This window comes from Athene cunicularia, assembly GCF_003259725.1.
Source record: "Athene cunicularia isolate RWA chromosome Z unlocalized genomic scaffold, athCun1 chrZ_part2, whole genome shotgun sequence".
Taxonomy (NCBI): Eukaryota; Metazoa; Chordata; class Aves; order Strigiformes; family Strigidae; genus Athene; species Athene cunicularia.
In genome coordinates this window covers 19890256-19902796 of record NW_020799143.1, presented here as the reverse complement: position 1 = coordinate 19902796, position 12541 = coordinate 19890256, and the positions used below count along the sequence as shown (strand labels likewise).

The following is a 12541-nucleotide window of genomic DNA, read 5'->3' as shown; positions in this document are numbered from 1 at the left end:
CTTTTAAATGACAGTAGAGGGAATGTAATGAGAGATGAGTAAATGTAAAGAGAAATTAAGACTGCTAGGAGACAGAGTAATTTCTTGTCTTTACTATTGTTTATCCGGGACAGCAAAACCATGCAATGAAGAAAGATAAGGTTTCAGTGGAGAGAAGCAAGTTAAGAACAGAAAAATTACTGGAACGAAGAAGTACCTCAGAACAATTTTAAAACAAAAATTAGATCATCTGAAAATAAGGAAGAATCCAAGAAGGAATGGCTAGCATCCCAGAATCCTGAAAGACAAGGCGGACAGTATTAAAATAAACATAGCTGCAAGAATTTTTAACTCCTTACTGGCACCAAGAGAAGTGTCTGCTAAGGACCAGAAAGAAGATAATATTAGATGGATACTTAAGAAAACATCCAGGGGAAAAAAAAAAAAAAACCAAAACAAACAACCCACAAACCAAAATCTCTATGTCTTCTGATTAGGAGGAAATTAGCATCTGTAAATTACACACTAGAATAAATAAGCAGAGAAGAGGACAATATTAGCAAACCCGATTAATCCTAGTATAAGGGTTTAGAAAGTTAGAAGAAGAAGTATATTGAATATTGGAAAGTATACTGAAGGCACTCAATTTGAAAAAGCAGATACAGCACACAATACTAATGGTATCAAGAGATTATCAAACACAATTAAAACCATTTGCCAGCTTCCACCAAGATGAGAACATAATGCAAAATGGATGCTGTCTTTTTAGGAATAAGATGAGGAACAATAGAGGAAAGGTGAGCACCAGGCTTATTCTTCCTTACAATAAATATATCAGCATCTTGAACAGGCAGCAACACTAGTAACACCTAACCATCACAGAATGTAAAAGAGGAATGATGCTGGATCAAAATAAAATAGGTATGTATGAAAACTGCAAATATAATGTGTATAAAATATGAAAGTTATTTATAACTGGATTAAAACCAAAAGGAGAACATGTTCTGAGGCCTACAGATGGGCTACAAGATTTTGGTAATGAAGGAAACCTGTTTCAGTGGCAGTGGCAATAGGATCTTTGAAAGATTCACTCAGGGTTGGCAGCAACTAGATGAATACAAAAACTTGCTATGAGTTGGGTATACTTGCACTGCATTACACTGCAAAATGCAGAGATACCCACGCTTGTTTCAAAGAATATGGTGACTCCAACAGAGTAACACGCTGTGTCTAAATGAACCTGTTGACATATGATTTTTTTCTAAAGCAGTCCACTAATTAGTATAAATCAGCTCTCTTTCCCTCCCCCAAAGTCACTATGTAAAACACAAATGCATATACATAAAAAAAAATTTAAAACCCGTACTATTTTCCTGTCGTAGGATTCCCCACTGCTGTATGTTGTAGCTAGTGTGGATGCACATTCTTCCAGATACCATGGCTTCTTCCCACTTTCAGCTGTGCTGCTTATGGAGATAGTATAGATGCTATTGGTGTAGCCATCACAGGAGCAGTGGTCTCGACTTCTTCCACCATTTCCAGATGCCCAAACAAAGACTGAACCTAAGCCTCTCCGTCCCTGTTTGGAAATAGCACAGAAGATTTGATTATTAATTCTTCTTTTCCCCCTCACCTGCTTAATGAACAAGCCTTTTCCCACAAAAAGACATCTACAAAAGACTACTAAGAAACTAGTTCACTGAGAAGAATGTGAAATGAAAACAGGATATAGTATTCAGAATCAGACATCAGAAAAAGTCAGAAGAAGAGTGGTATGAACGCAGCCTTAGAAACAACTTTTATACAGTGTCTGTAGCTCTGCATCTATGCTATCCAGCTGTACCAAGAAAGAGGTGTTGAAGACTCAGAGGAAGCATTACATCATATTGGATTGGGAAAAGAAAAGAAACACCATACTTGAAACTAAAAGACTTTGTAATGCATGATACTTTTCATTTATTAGGGTGCTCTTAGCAGCTTCTTCTTGAGTTGTCTGGTAGCACTAAGTATTGTTTGGGTATCATTCTATACCGTGAACCAGAGCATCACTGTTTCACAGACACTATAAATCACAGTATTCCTGAGGTGGGAAGGTCATCTAGTCCAACCCTTCTAGTCCATTATGAATGCTAAATGCACAACACAATATGTAAACAAAAATGGACAAAAAGAAAAGATCCTTATAATCTAGTCTAATGAAGCACTAAAGCAGTAGTTTGGCATGATATTTAAAATATATGACTAGTTGGGCAAGTTACTTAGGCATATTCATAATTTCAAATGAGGACTTGGAATAGGTAATCTCACCTTCATATTTTCTTAATACAACAAAGGTATATATTCTCCAAATGATTCAAAACATTTTCAGTAGTGCTAGTACTCTTAAACAGGCATGATATGAAAAATGAAGATGATCAGTAACTTGTACTGCTGATATATACTTACATATATATATATTTACATATTTCACACCAGTGAATAAAATTCAGATTCATGCACCTGTATGATGTGCATTAATTATCAGCAGGTACTATCTGGAAACACTTTATTGGTCAGACAGAAAAGTTCACCGTAGGACTAAGCTTATCTTTGATTAAGCTAAATCTTAATGTCACTTCTTCTTACATGACATTCTCTCAAAACATGGGACATCCCTCTCAGTTACAATTATGCTAACATTTTCAATTATATCTCATTTGCTTGCAACTCATCATGTAGTATCTACTCGGTTACCTGGTTTTGGGCTAGGTTCATCCCTGTGTATGATAAATTAGTGTTTTAAGTCATAAAGCACCACTTTTTCTGCATGAATTAATTGCTTGGCCATGGGAGGAGTTTGTTTGTTTGTTTGTTTCTAAACAGAGCGCAATTGTGTACCACAAAAAACTTAGACAGCTGTTGGACATTTACCAGGTCAATCTTAAACAATTAGCAATTCAAAAATTCATTTAATCCAGGTGCTCAGAGGGGTTTCACTGGGGTTTTTTTTGTGCTGAGCACAACTGAACATATATCAGTGCAAGACAAAACCCCCTCACAGTTCACAATCCAGGCTTGAGTTCTAAAATGATGAATTTCATTTTGTGAGTTTAATAAAAGTATACTACCTGGAGAGGCTCTTCTCTCCAGCAAAGTAAGTTAAATATCAAATTCTTCTGGCTAGTGTTTACATAAGGTTTTGTGTCTAAAATGCAACTTTTCATTAAAAAAACATTTCAAGCAGAGAAAAAAATCCCAGGGTGCCAAGTTAAATGTATTATGAAATCCACATTCTCCAGACAAGATCAGTCTGACCAGCCGGGAAGTGTAACTACTTAAACTTCTTTCACTTCCTTTAGTTGATCTTAGCTACTACATTAACAAAAAGTTGCAAAATAGCAACATTTATAATTGTTTTAAAGACAACCTTTATGAAGTGTTACAGCTCTCTTTCCCCATATTATGAACTCTCGCCAAATCAAAACCCCCTTTCCGTTTGAGGTTCTTGTTCTGTCTGCTTTTCTCAGCCAGCATGATCTGATTCAGTGCATCCCAACACCACTGGGATGTGTTTTGCAAATTCACGGGGCTGGAACTATTTCTCATTCATTCTATGGGGCTATGAACCATTTCTCTTTCATTCTATGACCTGGTCATCTCCCTTTGCATATCTTTACCCCTCCATTCTGAAAACATCTGATGAGACAGATGAAAGAAAGGGTAAACTGAAAGATTATTTCATGCATATTCACCAGTTTATTACCCCAGCAGGTCAGGGAGACAGAAATTCGAGCCCTCTGGATGTTTGTGGGGAATGGGATGGGAGGATTACGCTAAAGATAGCCTGGTTCTCTACTTTTTCATGTGCTTCTGCTTGATATTTATTGATTTTGTTCTGGTTTCATCCCATCATCTACTGCAATTAAATCATGCTTCCCAGCAGTATTCTATTATTTGCTTTCATCTTCTGTCTCCTCAGTGGTCACTTTTGACTTCTCCATCAATTCTGACATCTGTTTCAGAGTCATGTACAGATTGCTGTCTGGTCCTACATTGCTCTTAAAAAACAACTTCTCTCCTACATAGACATACCCCAACAATGTTAATATATATGCATAGGCAGGTGGAAATCACAGACAAAAGCATATCATACAAACACACTCCTACATCCAGAACATGTCAAAATATTCCATCAAAACCATTTTTTGATGAATTTTTACAAGTTTCTGCTCTCTGGAGAACTTTACATTTTTCTTCTTCACACCCATTTCTCAAAAGCACAGTATTATCTAAGTACATTTGGTTAAATCGATACACTATGGGAAATTTGGAGTAACCTACCAACCAAGAGAGAAGAAACAACAATTCAGGGTAATCAAACCACAGATCCAAGGAGAAAAAAATCAATCTAATTATTTTAATATTTTGTCCAGAAGTTTGTCTTCCATTTAAAAGAAAAAATAAATTTGTAAAAAAAATTCTCAAAATCATATTCATACAGGAAAATATCCTATCAATAACAGTCCACCTGTCATTTTTCTGCTGTCATCATCAGCTAGTTTTGTCTGCCAACATCAGTGTAACATTTGTCCCACTCATAAATGAAAACCTTTTCACAGCAGGGTAGGACTGTACTTTGTGTAAATTTTGCAGGAGTAACCCTTGAATTATTAGCTCCTCTGCACAGAGAACGTGTCTATATTTCTTTAGATGCATACTTATGCTGCTGTACTAATAAGGAAAAATGAGCTGAAGAAACAGGTATGTGAATACATTTTTGGGCACAAAATGTAGTTCTGATGAAAACAAACCAAGGGATGTTAGAAATTCTGCAATGCAGTATTTAAAAATAATAAACACAAATTTAGATTTTAATCGTAATGTCAGGGCTTTAAAAATAACAGATACTTGCACCCAAATTTACCTTTCCATGCTAAGTTTTTTTGTAAATAAATAATAACAAGTATTTCCTCAAAACGAATGTCTCCTGCAAATATATAAAGTATCAACATCTCTGTTATTGCAATAAAAAAAAAAGTATTAGGAGCACTGACTAATGGAAAAGAGTATTTTCTAAAACATACAAAGAAATAATTCCCATTCCTCTAACACACTGCAATACTGCACATTTAACAACTCAGCATTTCACAGAAAATAACATAATTACCTTCAGTCTAGAAAATACACTAAAGAACTTGCTGCTGGAAGTATTTAACAAAGCAAATGGCTGTCTTAATAAAAAAAAAAAAAAAGCAGCATACCCCCCAACTAAATTCAATCTGACTAAAATAATGTATCGAGTAAATAAGTTCTGGTTTACATCTATTGCCTATTGTTAAACTACCAGTTGGTTTCCTCTTTCTCCCTGTTTCCAAACACACTGATTTAATTCAGTAGACCTAGTCATGCTCAGGAAATTATAAACTTGCTAGTAACTGTACCAAACAAGTAATTAGAGCAACAGCATCAGCTGTCCTACTGTATGTGAATGCCATTCCCAACTGGTCTCCTTTAAATACATAAATAACATTTGGACTGCATTAAAAAGTTAAGATAAACACATATGCAAGGTACTCTGTAGCTCTTACTGTTTGTCTAAATCTATCATCTGTCATCTGCCAGATGCCCAAGGGTGTCAAGATGAAAAGTCAAGCCTTGAGTTGCCAAAGAAGCCATGTGTCACTTATTACTCAAAAGCAAAGGTGCATTTACAAACCATATGGGTACAACTTGAGCAAAACTAAAAGTTAGTGAACTATAGCAGAGACCTAGACGAGGGTGCATGCACAGCAGAGTACACTCAGTGCTTGTCCCATGATGTTAAAAATGTATTACCTATTCCCCTTGGCACAGTGTTGTTTCTGCTCTTCCACTTGCAATTACAGCTACAGACTCCCTCCTACAAACTCTGGTGTCCGTAACTGCACTTGTGCTTGTCAGTGCACATGTCAGACTATTATGAAATGTTCTCTTTTTGTTTTGTCTGCTTTTATAGATTGCATAAAATGCCAGTTAGAAAAAAAAGTCAAGTGTTCCATTATGGAAAAGAAAAAGTCCTTTGCTGACAACTAAGCCTTACTATTGACCTAGTCACAGTCCAATTTTCTAGTACATTTTCTGGGCAAAGCCAGTGTACGCAACAGAGAGCTGACCCTGAACAAAACAGACTCGGGTCAATGACAAAAAGGCCACAAGGCAGAAATTGCACCTGTGAAAGCATGGCACAAGAATCTTGGGGCATTCCGACTTTTTTTCTGTTAGTGCCTCCTTTTCCTTGGTCAGCAAACTGCAAGCAGTGTAAGTGATATGAAAGATTTTTTTTTTTTTTTCCAGTTCAACAGCACGGAAGGGTTAGTCTGCCAAGAATCAGAGCCAGTATGAACATGTCCGTAACGACATCTGCAGAATTTCCTAACACTATTAAAGGAACATCCCCCACGCCAAGCGTTTGTATGTGTGTGTATGTATACATACAAACCACATCTTGATGTGTGAATGCCTTGTTGGTGCTGGAGGAAGCATTATAAGGTAGAGGTCTTCACACACTCATCTAAGGACAACCAGCAACTACACATACTTTCAAGTTGCTTCCAGCACAATTCCATCTAATAAAAACAGTTTCCATCTATGAGGTGTACTTTAAGCCACTGGAGCAAGATTTATTCACACTATTTTACAACGTTTAGACTGGACATTCATTCACCGCTTTACAAGTCAAGCTTGTAATCCAGCCTGGGAGTCCTAATGTTTTTCTGCCCCGAAATCAAATGCCCTAATAATCCTCCATGCCTATGGGGTGAGTTGCTGTCTCTACAGAAGTGATCAAATTTACCAAGGGACAGAGGAGAAAATGTGAAGGAGCCAGAAAGGCAGAGGACAGAATCACTAACCTGAAGTAGTTACAGGTACAGGGGCTGCAGTCAAAGAGAGGTAATTTGACATCAATATGCTGGAAATCCTACATCCATGAGCAGAAAACAAATCATGAAAACATAAAATGGAGAGAGAAGGAACACTATCCATACCTAGAGCCTAAACATTTAATTTTCTCTATTCTCCCCAATACTATTCTAAAATTACTTAATCCTTCCAAGAACAAAAACTACTGCCAGGAAATGAAATTGATCCTGATGTTGAAGCTGGAAAAAGTAGCCCATGATAGGTCGGCTTCTTTTAATTGCTAAAGAGGAAGTGCTCATAACTGAATGTGCAGAACAGAGGTCAGTACTCTGGACACCTAAAAAAAATAATATGCAGGCAGGATTTTGAGTGCAGCACAGTACAAGCACTGCAGGGCTAGGCACCAAGGATCACAGCATCCTGAGAGATGCACTTGTGAGAGGCAGCATCTCCTTGCTTCCAGCTTCATTGATTTCTGTGCTCCCTGGGAGCTGGACACCACTGCCCTGTGTAGAGGCACAGTACTGCCCATCTGCTGACTGGCAGCATTTTGCTTTTGAGAAGCAGCATCTCCCAGCTCATGCTGAGTTTCTACCAGACTACTTAACCTCTAATCTGGGAATGAAAAAGAGTCTAGCACACCACCCTTAAGAGACTCTTCTGTAGACTGCAGAACACTCTTATTGAAAACAGGCATCTCTCCAAAACAGATAATGGTAAGCTGGAGTCCAAGCCAGCAATTCTGAAGTGCTATCAGAATGTAGCCAAACAGACAATTTTTCTTACAAAAAACAGCCCCCTTGGCTGCAAAAATTTTGGAAGCAAATATTCATGAACAAATGGAGAAATTTCTGAGGCCATTAATTCTAGTGAGGCAGCCACACTCTCAGAAAAATTCATATTTGTGCATCAGTACATTAAAAATGTGCACCTGTGATATCTAGGAAGAAATAAGTAATAAGCCTATCAGGTGTACATAAAGATGCATGTTTGAGGGAATATCTAAAATTTGACTCCTGTGTTTTTATATTAGCAGTCATATTTTTAATCTTAGGAAAACTAACAAGACAAGAACATCTTTCCAGTGCTGAAACAGGCATAGTCACAATATATATACAATGCAAAAATCTGTCACTACTCACAAAAAGCAACAATTACATTATATTTTTGAAAAGACAAGTTATTGCTAATAAGTTAAACTTTCTGGCTACTTCTGAACAACCTTCTCAATTAAGAAAGGGAAAGACAAAATAATTAATCATGACAAAAGAAAGAAAAATTTATTTTATTAGCTCATAGGATATGATACCTTTAGAATACTGAAGCGTAAAAGTATTTTAATTTGTGCATTAAAAACCCATGCTGAATAACCACAAGCACCCATGCATTAACACAATAATTATTGGAATATATCAGTGGAACATTTCACTATGCATCCGTGCATGTGGTGTATTTTCTATTTTACTCTTCACTAGAACAACAGCTTAACAGCTCCAAGATATTCCCCACAGAGCTATAATTAGTGCTTAAAGTGCAACCAAAAGAAGTGTTGGCTGAAACCTGAAATCTGAACCTGTGGAATGCTGGAATGAATTTCTCATTTTCCCAAACAAAATAGAGCCGGCTACAGGGCTACATGAATCGTAGTTCTGGTTCAGGCTATCTCTCCATATTATAATTACTATTATTGTTGTTGTTGACATTGTTACTGGAATAAAACAAGATGTATACTGTAAACATCTGTGATAAAACAAAAGATGTATTTTCCAAAATGTCTGTTGCAGAAAGAGTCTCTAGTTAATGATATGTGAAATATAATTATAAGTTGCTCAGCCTGCAGAAGTCTCTGGGGAGACCTTATAGCAGCCTCCCAGTACCTAAAGGGGGCCTACAGGAAAGATTATGAGGGACGTTTTACAAGGGCATGTAGTGCTAGGACAAGGGCTTTAAACTGAAAGAGGGTAGATTTAGATTAGATACAAGGAACAAATTCTTTCCTGGGACACTGGCACAGGTTGCCCAGAGAAGCTGTAGCTGCCCCCTCCCTGGTAGTGTTCAAGGCCAGGCTGGACGGGGCTTTGAGCAACCTGGGCTAGTGGAAGGTGTCCTTGCCCATGGCAGGGGGTTGGAGATGGATGATCTTTAAGGTCCCTTCCAACTCAAACTTTCTATGTTTCTGTGATTCTATGAAATTGTCTCTTTGGCAAAGCCAAAGTAAACAGGCAGTGCACAAAAAAGATAACTGTGTTAGGACTGGGTACGGGATGCACTTCACACAAACACCCACTCTATGGAGCAGGTTCAGGCAATTCTTATCGCCTTCATACTACCGTCTGATTAAACATTCTATAGAGGAGTCCATGGTTACCAGATCCACACAGTTGTTGTTTCACTACTTACGTTAGACTCTGCCTTGTGGAAAACTTCAGGTTTTCAGATGTCTCTTGAACTTCTAAGGTTCAACGAAGAACCTCAAATTTTCTGCAAATTTAGCTCTTTTCAGTAGATGAGCCAGAAAACAAGGCTGCTCCACTTCTACCACTGCAAACTGAGGACTACAGTAATCACTCTGTGCAGTTTCTGCATTTGTTTAGGAAGATACAATGTGCTTGTATCACTTCGCTGTGCGCAAAATCATTGACCTCATGGTTCTGTGCCTTAAACTTATGTTAAATTCGATGTACAGAAAACTCTTGACACTAAAATTTCAGAAATTTGCCTTTCAGAAATATATTTTTTCCACATGACATGCGGAAATACATAGATTCTGCTGTTGTTAAAGTGCATGAGTAAAGCAGAAATGTGATTTATGCACATAAAGTAACCAGATTTACGTTTTAAAAATGCACTTTCTGAAATGTATATACTTAAGTATATGGAAAAGCACCATTTGCAAAAGCTGCTTTTCAGTACTGACTTTCCAAGTTAAGATTTACCCCACAACAAGAAAGGTGTGGGTTTTTATGTTCAAATATATCACCTGTTTCAGGCTGGGCACCCAAAACCAGAAGCCACTTTTGACAAGAACGGCCAAATGCATTAACACTATTCTGGCTTGTTACAAGATTCCATATATGTGTGAGATGGGATGAGGTAACTAAATAGTTTTGGTTTCCAACACACTTTGTGACACTGTAAGGAAACTGGACATTTTGAGGTATATTTTCCTGTAACTCTCATTCCAAATTTTCTTGCCTTTTAGGAATTGTATATTCCATTGAATGCAATGTAAGAACATTTCTGGTATCTTATTTCTTTTTCTGCTTCTTTATTTTTTGTACTACACATTGACTGTCTTTGAAAAAGATCACATTTCACAGAAAGCAAAGGAGAGAAATTTTAAGGTTAGCTTTGTTTATATATTTCCGAAAGAAAATAAAGTGCAAAGTATCAAAGTTCATCCAGGTATCAATGAGCATAAACTCTATTTCATTTACTGGAAAGCAATAACCCTAATTCTGCTTTGGCTGAATACTGAAATTTGCTAACTATGTGCAAATGCTAGAGCAAAAAATGATTACTAACTTAATGATGTGTTAAGGCTGTCACCTTACCTGTTTTTTGCTGGGCAATCTCAGTTTGGAGAAAACTAAATCATATCAAGCACAAACCACATCAGCAAAGCCATTAAGGCGTCCTGAGATATGTGTATCAGCCAAATGCAAAGTAATGAGACCTAGAAATGAAGCTTCTTGGTAAGACATACAGGAGGGTGGACAAATTCTTGGAAAGCACTGACTCTGAAAGAGAGTTTAGGGTTGTGAAGATAATCTGGCAATGAGCTGCCATAAAATTTAGTCTGCTCCTTGGATCAAGTAAGCTGAGTGAATCTGGACACATGCAGGGAATAGGGAAACAGTACTACCTATGCATAGAGAAAGCTACAACTTCCATGACACATTCTGGTATCCATGATCGAAAAAAATAATGCTGGGAAACAGAAAGTGTTTCAGAAAGAACTACAGGAATGAACTGTGGTTTGGAAATTCTGACTAACAGAATGAAACTGAATATACAAAACATTACTGTAAAGGCTGTAGAACAGAATTTGAAGGACAGAGTGAGCATTAACGGAAACAGGTTAAAATGCAATACGTGCTCTAGAATTCCAGGTAAATCTTTTAAGTTTTTCTCTTATAACTTATTTTATGCCAATACATGTATTAGAACCTGTCTGTTTTCTGCAAAACATGTGATGAGTCCTCCAGAATTCAGTAATGAAACAAAAGAAAACGAAAGGTAATATAACAGCAAGGTGAAGGTGGAAATTGTTGCACTGAAGATTATGTGGGCTGTACTGGAGAAACACAGGAGTTAAGGAAGTTATGACTAGAGTATTTTAAGGATGAGACAAAGAAACAATGTTTTTAGGTGATCTTGACATAAAAGGAAAGAACATGTTAGTGAATCTAGTCTTTAAAATCACCTGCATTCAAGAAAAGAATTCAGACTAGAAGATGTGGGAAGAAGCACCATTCTGATGAACAAGGAGATGGAAGGCCTAATTTTTAAGTGACTAATGAGTGTGGTTTGTTTGTCACATCAAAATGAAGTCTGAGAGGGGACTGTGTTCTATAAACAAACTCAAAAATGGAAGGAGAAAATGTATTTAAGCTGAAGCAGAATTTTGGCCCAGGAACAAATGGGCAGAAAACTGCATATGAGTAAACTGACTGTAACTGAGAAGAAAGTCTCTAACCAATAGATTAGTGATGGCTGTGAAATAGCCTCCCAACAGAAATAGAGGGAATAGAAATTGCTGAATGTAATTATAGGACATGATGCCTGTGACTGTAGAGAACTGTACTGGATGACCTATGTGGTCATTTCCTGTCTTGTGTCCCTATGTTCCAATTCAATTTATCCAAGAGATCACTTGGCCAAAATTTGTAATTAATTACGTATGGAGATTTCTAATACATAAGATACACCACAAACATGGCAGAAGAGGTATTTTACGGGGGAAACTAAGAAATTCAAATGACCAACAAGCTATATCTTTTAAATTGTGGAGGTTGTTAGTGACTTGCACTGCCATGGACATAACAGGTTTCTGTGAAGACTGGATCTTCCCAAAACATATACAGAAAATGAGAAGGATCAAGAAAAAAGGGATATTGATGCCATAATAATTGGATGAAATTTTACTATCTGGCTGATGATGAAGGCCAGGACTAGATGACAATTGCTTTTTCCGTTGTTAGAGCTACAAATTTTACTTCAAGCCAATGGTGCTATGTCTCCTGATGTCAGAAGGAAGAATTACAATGTTAAAATGCCATATGACTTTACCAGTTCTGGAACGTAGCACCCACCTGTAGTACAGACACACCCAAAATTCATCTTGATATGCTGAAGTAACTACAACATCACATGTTCAGATACTACATCATAGATGTAATACACAGTATATATAGAAATCATGTAACAGATAAGTGCTAGGACCTAATTTTAGGTTACATCAGCATACTGAAAGTCATGTCTTTCCTAACCACAGCCACAACCACAAAATTCTTCTGGTTGATCTTTAACAAATAGTTTTTGGTCAGCTAATTCAAAATGCACAGGAGACCTTGTGCATACAAAATATGTCTATATATGATCTGATCTGAGATATACATACACACAGATATGTTATTCAGGCTCAAATAGCTGTACAAGGTGAACAAACACAAAACGCAGT

The 12541-nt window shown here is 37.1% G+C and overlaps 1 protein-coding gene across 4 annotated transcripts in view; it reads right to left on the bottom strand.

Moving 5' to 3' along the window:
• PCSK5 (proprotein convertase subtilisin/kexin type 5) overlaps positions 1-12541 on the bottom strand; it is a 245810-nt gene that overhangs the window by 124425 nt on the left and 108844 nt on the right. For all 4 annotated transcript variants that reach the window (XM_026866351.1, XM_026866352.1, XM_026866353.1 and 1 more), the window contains one exon: positions 1346-1558. In XM_026866351.1, the coding sequence (XP_026722152.1) occupies positions 1346-1558 (213 nt within the window). The remainder of the gene's footprint in view (positions 1-1345; positions 1559-12541) is intronic.